General features: G+C 35.6%; 1 protein-coding gene across 1 annotated transcript; it reads left to right on the top strand.

Moving 5' to 3' along the window:
* The first annotated feature begins 2,286 nt into the window (after positions 1-2,286).
* Positions 2,287-6,905, top strand: LOC125030764 (beta-1,3-galactosyltransferase 5-like). Its single transcript, XM_047621029.1, has 3 exons — positions 2,287-2,646; positions 5,221-5,523; positions 5,699-6,905. Exons 1-3 carry the CDS (start codon positions 2,389-2,391, stop codon positions 6,254-6,256), a joined length of 1,119 nt encoding a protein of 372 aa, XP_047476985.1. The 5' UTR covers positions 2,287-2,388; the 3' UTR covers positions 6,257-6,905.
* The last annotated feature ends 377 nt before the right edge of the window (positions 6,906-7,282 follow it).

Below are 7,282 nucleotides of genomic sequence, written 5' to 3'. Positions count from 1 at the left end.
CTGTATATACCTCACTTGGTCTTTATGCATATGCATTACTCATATATACCTCAGTTTTTTTGTCTGTAGCTATGTAAGATAGAAGTACTTAATTATTTTATAGACACTTTATTTTAATAGTTTTATATAAAGTTCATATATTTCTATATTATTTTTTTATTAAGATTGGGAAATTGTAAAGTATAATAGTCTACCCTACAAAGTACTGTTGTTTTTTTTTTGTTTACCACACCATACATTTTCTTTATTTAAAGGGTACACTGTTATATGTCAATAGTACCGTTAAATTAAGGTTGTATAATTGATATTTTGATTAAGAAAACCATGTGTACTATCTTTGTTATTGAATAAATTCATTTAAGTTCTAAAAATTATGCATGTATAGGTTAAGAAGAACTATATGTTTGTACTATATGTGATCTGAGTAGACTTTAAATTTTGAAATATATACAGTACTAAAGCCTGATACTGTTGCTATAACCATAGAGAGAGAGAGAGAAAGAGATCAGAGAAGAGTGCCATACAACAGCCTGAAAGTCTTTTAGATTATCATGAAATATCCGAGGTAAGAAAGAATGTTCAACTGTAATTATATAATTAATAAAGTCATAAGATACTATATATTTGATTTATAGAACAAAAGGGCTGTAAATATTGGAGATCAAACTAGAAATTAGAGATAAATAGTATGTCTTCTTCACAGCTGGAGGCTGGCACCTGGCACTGAACAACATCCAGATGTGTCTCTCTCATTATTATTAAGAATTTAAAACCCATTCAAAGCGTAAGTGTTCTTAACATTTATAATTGTATACTATTGAAATGATGTTTAGTCAAAATTTACTAGAATGTGCATACAATTACTCAGATCATGTATAATAACATAAATGCTATACGTAATTTGTTTGTTTGCAAGATATATTTTGTTCTTTTACGAAATACTTATTTAGATTTATAACATTATATTGTTTATCATTCCTAAACTAGAATATTGTTTCTTTTCTAGGAATGGGTTTAATTTTTAGTTTATTATAATGTTTATTTTTTTGTTTATTGTTTAGTTTATTTTTTTTAGTTTATATTTTTTGTTTTTTTAATGGTTTTGCTGAAGATTGGGATTTATTGGTTCCTGGTGCTGTGCACAATAATAGGAAAGAAAATATCTCTTGGGAGCCCAGGAGATGGATGAAAAGAAAAGAAGACAGCTGAGAAGACCAACTAGTGACAAGTTGGAGTAGCTGAATATTTTGGTAAAAGTATGTTTATATTATTGTAAAAGTGTAATGATTTATGATTCCTAATGTTAACTAAAATTTGTAAGCTTATTAAGTGTTTTGATATTACCCTTTCTCTCAGTTACCTCTAAGGTTGAAATTAGATCATAATACCCTGTATGATTAATCTTTTTTTATGGTGTGTGTTCTAAAGGTAAATTTTGGAGAAACCACACCTAGGAAATAACAAATAGTGCCCATCTGGATAAAATATTTGAGTAGTTCTCAGAGGGGCGCAATATAATATGAAGTTTGCATACTTGGCCTATGATATGCATGAAATCGATATGTGGAAACCCAAAAGTTCATTAATACCTGGCCATAATCAAAACTGTGAAAGACTGATTGGAGACATGAAAAAATGTGAAGACATAAACAGAATTGTTGTTGTAACAGAAACTAGAGAACGGCGCAGTCGGAGATATGGCAATGTAAACAAAGGAGTAGAATGAAAATTATATTGTATGCAATATATAATGTTCCAAATAAAATCATTACTAGAATTCTTTCCTTTTATAGCCTCTTGTTAAATAGAACATGTTACTTCAAATCATTTAAGCGAAGTGAGAAGTCCGAGAGCCAAAGCATGCTCTCGGCGACCCAAGCCCCATTCGGTGGGAGAGAACCAAAATAAAGAGAAGTCAAGCCTACTAATTGAAAAATTAGTCTTATGGCAATTAAAGAACTTTATATAATATTAATTTATAATAGAAATAATTTTTATGTAAAAATATTAAAGAAAAGTATAATATTGAGGTATTTTAAAAATAAAATAGATATACCGACAACAGAAAACGAGGCGTTATTTGGCGTTCGATGCGGTGTCTATAATCATAATTTTATTAAAACTTTCAATTGAAATTAGAGAATGCGAGATATTCTTTGATTAAGATAAAAAATACATTTCCAAACTCAGAATTCATAGGCGCCTATTTCTTAACTTGCCCCCGGGATTCGAGCAAATTTTAGAAAATCGACAATTATTGGAACACCCTAGTGTGCGCGTGTTTGTGTGTGTGTTTTCCTGGACGCAGTATAACCCAAAGAGGAAAGTACTAGAAATATTCGTACTTGCCTCACGAAGGGTCGCACCGTAACACTGGGTGCATCTGCCATGACGCTTCCTTGGAAAAAGAGACGAAGATTAATTCGTTTTGTTATAAGTTATATGTTGCCTTGTGTATTTGTGGTGACGGTGGGATTGGCTTTGCTGCAGCCATATTCCGATGCTACTTTGGGTAGTATATTAAATGGATTACGGGGTAGCGGAATGACTGGGACCCAGGAAAGTTTGTTAAGTGAATTGTGCCCGCCTCTGCACCTCCAGGAACCTGCGTGGGGACCAGCTGCTCCGCGGCGTTCTGAAAGAAATGTATGTGACACGTAATCACAGGAACATGCACATGCACACACACACACACATACACACATATGTATGTGTATATATGTATAGGCTTATATATATGTATATATACATATACATTATACACTACATATATCTATCTCTCTCTCTCTCTCTCTCTCTCTCTCTCTCTCTCTCTCTCTATATATATATATATATATATATATATATATCATCATCATCATATATATATACGTATATATACATATATGTACATATATAAATATATATATATATATATATATATGTACGTATATATAAATACATGTACAAATATAAACATACATACATACACACACACACACACACACACATATATATATATATATATATATATACTTATATACATACGATGTAGGCCTATAATTTTCAAATAAGACGACCCCCCAAATAAAGCAGCTCCATTTCCACAGCCATAAACTACGGTAACTATTAAAGAATTGAAGTACATTTTTATTCTAAAACACTTTAGTCGCAAGCGAGTTCTGACACAGAGTAACCCGTCTAACCGTAACGACCCCTTACTTTGGAGAGAGATTTTTATGCTTCAGGTGTCGACTTATACAAAGGCATAGACGGTATATATGTGTATAAACAAACACACACACATACACACACACACACACACACTCACACACACATACATACATACATATACATGTGTTTATATACACATATGTATACATGTGTATGTATGTGTGTGTGTGTATGTGTGTACACATGTATGTATGTATATACATATAAATATGTGTATCTATAGGTAGATACAGGTAGATAGATAAATAGGCAGATACAGGTGTAAATATGGATAATGATGCATAAATATAAATATAGATGTAGTAAGATAGCTATACAGAAATGTAATTTGATTTTTTATAGATCTACATACTTTACATGAGGGGTGTGTTATCATACTGTTCACTTTATTTAAGATAATCTTTATTGTAACTAATTAACAGTTTTAAGTCCACGCTGAAATATCGTCCTGCAGTGATAAACTGATCTTGAAAGACGTTCCCTCCAAAAGCCTGGGGGAGAGGCATTCGGAGGCCTTTCCCCCAGGCATGGTCAACCTTGAGTCAAGGGGGACGAGGAGTAAGGAATGCATGTAGGGCGTTGCGTTCTGCCTCCATCCGTTATACCTCACGCCGACACGAGAGAGGTCGAGAGAAGCTCAGGCTCGGCGTTGGCTGTTTCATTCTCGTTAATGTAAGGACAACGATTCTACGACATATATTGCTTCAATTCACCTAGAGACATTTTTCATGCATTCTTATATAATTATTTTCTCGATATTCGACGTTTACGTGTACGATACTTTCATAAACTTCTTTCACATGCAGACAGCTTCCTTGTTGCACAACATGAGCGCTCCCCGGCTTTCATATGATCGTCATAAATTACTTTAAAAATAGTAATAGTGCGAAATTACTATCCTCAGGCATCCATTACACAGAAATAGTAGCGATCTCACACTGTTTAAAGCACTTTTCCTTGAACGCAACAAGAAAATTATATTCTATAATTCTAAAAGTGGATTTCTCTAATCGTGATCATCACTTTCTGCTAAAGTAGTATCGCCATTGACTTTGTTAACTGTCTGTTACTTAGTCAAAAACTATATTTATTATAAACTAAAGCACTCACTTTTAATAGCAACCTCTCGTTTTTCAAGGCTTCTTCCTCTTATCGAGGCGGAAAGAAAGACGAATATATCTTCACAGAGTTACGACAACCGATATCACGCTCTGCTTCTACCATAACTCTAGTTATCTTCCGATAATTTGATTTTCTTTACATCGCGATATGATAGCGTTTAACAAAAAAAAAAAAAAAAAAAAAAGGAAAAGTGTACAGGAAAAGAGGAAGATTTATATTGCGTCGTGCTGCTCAGGTCGTAAACAGCGAAGTTATTACGGAAAAAAACTCAATGTAATGCTATGAAGAATAAAGTGGATTGAAATGGAATACATATTTACTGTGAACAAATATAAGGAAGAGCTGCGTAACCTATTTGTCTGAAGTCAAAAACATAGGTAAAAGTTCTTCAACAAGGATAATTCTTTTAAAAAATATTCCTCAAAATCTGTACAAATCACTCTTCAGTCCAGACCTGTGTAATAAGATTTACATATCAAAATTTGAAGGCATAGTCACATCTGCTTCTCTTTAATGGAATTTTATGTGTAATAAATATTCTGGTGGAATTGCACAAGCGAAATGTGAACGCAGATTTTTACTCACTGATATTGATACATCATTTCTACCCAGTGAGAGTCTACTGACCTCTTCTATTTACTCTTTATTTTGTGTAAGCAAGACGGGAAAAAGTAAAACATGTACAATTTCAGGAAAATATACAGTTTCATACTTTATTGTTGTTATTGGCTTCCGCCTGCAGTATTTACATACTTTATAATGCCCCGCTGGTATGTTTATTTGTCGCATTAGTGTAATGTGACACGATCTCACAATTTGTCACTGCAACACATAGTTCATAATTATTCTATTATTTATTTAATAAAACCAACATTCTTCCAGCAGGGTTGGGCAAAAAGAGGTGAAAATTGGAAATCTGAGTCGGGTCGTGCAAAAGCACCTCAAGTATTCCTGATAGAAGAGGCGGACTTCTGCCGGCGGCGTCCTCGCCTGCAGGTGATCGCGTACGTCCACTCGGCCATCAGCCGCGTGCAGGAGAGGCAAGAGACCCGCTCCACCTGGGCCAACGCCACGGCGTCTGGCCTCGGCGTCGACATCGCCGCCGTGTTCATGGTGGGACGAGCCAAGGACGAGAGGGAGAGGAAGATTGTTCAGGAGGAAAGCCAGCGCTACCATGACATCGTCCAGGTGAGACCATGTATTAATCATACCAGCGATTTAAGTCATATACATATTACTCTCCGAAATCATAATACTTACAAGTATCTATTCCTATGGGAATTCCCTTTGCAGAGTTCAAGGTACATTGCAGAACACTATACAATAGTGTGGACAGCCATATGTTTCTCCCTTTCTCCCGCAGGGCGACTACGACGACGATTATCATCTTCTCACGTACAAAGGCCTGACCGCCCTGGCGTGGATCGCTGAACACTGCGGTCGAGTGCCCTGGACTCTCCATTCTGACGATGACACTTTCATCGACATATTCACTTACATGGAGAGGCTGAACGCGCTCGACGAAACATCTAAAGACCGCTTCATCTGCAATCACAAAGTAGAGCCCGTCTTGCGGACTGGTCGCTGGAAGGTGGAGGAATGGGAATTTCCGGACGCCGAATATCCTACGTACTGCTCCGGGGGTGTCTGGTTCCTGCGGACGAAACTTGTACCGAGGTTGCTCTACGCTTGTCGGACTGTCCCTTTCCTGTGGGTGGACGACGTCTACATAACGGGCCTGTTAGCGCAGGCGGCGAACGTCAGCCACTTCAACGGCGGCGGACACTGCTTCGAGGCTTTGAAGCCGGCGGACATTGGGAAAATGCTTGTTTGGTTTTATCCACAAATGAACCGAAATGTTTTCTGGCGAATCTTAATTGATTTTCACAGGAAAGTGCCGTTTTCGTTCGTTATTGTTTAACGGTAGAGACATTCTATAGAGCAATATCTAAAAAAAATAATATATTATTGATTAGTGATACTTAAGATACATGAAATAAAAGTATAATTATTTTCCTACATCAGCGTGACTCTTTCCTTAACTTATATCGATTTCTGTACTGCTTGGTCAATACGTATTATGAGCATGAAAGAGTATACCGGGTGTGATAGCAAATGAAGAGAGAATCAGTTTACAAAAGAGTACTGTTGTTTATAAAACTGTACGTTCTGTATCGTGTTTAAATGTAAAAGATTATTTGAAAAATGCCCCTTTAAGAAAAATAATGATTTCCACGTCTATAAAAATAAACACATGCAAGATCTCCGTCATAGCGTATGATTATTTTTGTATAAAAATAATATCTTATTTTCCGAGAGAACTACTTGTACCGTGAAACATCCTCAAAGTTTATGATTTGGTCGAACTATTGAATTGTATAGCTAATGTGACTTGAGTTAACTCAGAAATCTTACATAGCTCCATAAAAGGTAATTGTATAAATAAAAAATGCGCATTGATTCCGATGACATTTTAAAAAGAAAACGAGTGGCTGCAGTGTACGTTGCCAACAGTGGAAACCGACAATGGTGGATTTATACTGATATAGAAAAAATGCCTATTCAGATACTGTCTGTATATTATTAGAATCCATATACCTTTCAGAAAACAAAAATAATGTATAACATTCCTATAGTAAAATTATTTATTCAATTCTTTAAATAGTTTTTCATTCCATATGAATTTCCTCTTCAAAAAGTCAAAGTGGAAGGAGGAAAAAGAAAGTAAAATCTTGCCTTTTCCTTGTAACAAATGCAGGCCGGGTAATAATACTTATGTAACGAAGGTTCTGAGATCAACCACTCCGTTCCAGTCGCAGCACGAGGACGTCTGTTCTATGGGGATCAGCTTGTGCGGATTTTGAACTATAGATTTATCAGTGGCTTGTGGAAAACACCCACATGCATTGCTTTTTTCTCCAATGAAATATCGCCGTTGGTCCAATAC

This window comes from Penaeus chinensis, chromosome 11 (assembly GCF_019202785.1).
Source record: "Penaeus chinensis breed Huanghai No. 1 chromosome 11, ASM1920278v2, whole genome shotgun sequence".
NCBI classification, from domain to species: domain Eukaryota; kingdom Metazoa; phylum Arthropoda; class Malacostraca; order Decapoda; family Penaeidae; genus Penaeus; species Penaeus chinensis.
This window is presented reverse-complemented; position numbering and strand designations above follow the sequence as displayed.

What these genes read in the sequence shown, in the direction of transcription:
- LOC125030764 (XM_047621029.1), top strand. Translation starts at nt 2,389, where the DNA reads ATGACGCTTCCTTGGAAAAAGAGACGAAGATTAATTCGTTTTGTTATA. An exon ending in CGCGGCGTTCTGAAAGAAAT is followed by an intron (nt 2,647 to 5,220) that starts GTATGTGACACG and finishes TTCTTCCAGCAG; the next exon opens with GGTTGGGCAAAAAGAGGTGA. An exon ending in GCTACCATGACATCGTCCAG is followed by an intron (nt 5,524 to 5,698) that starts GTGAGACCATGT and finishes TTTCTCCCGCAG; the next exon opens with GGCGACTACGACGACGATTA.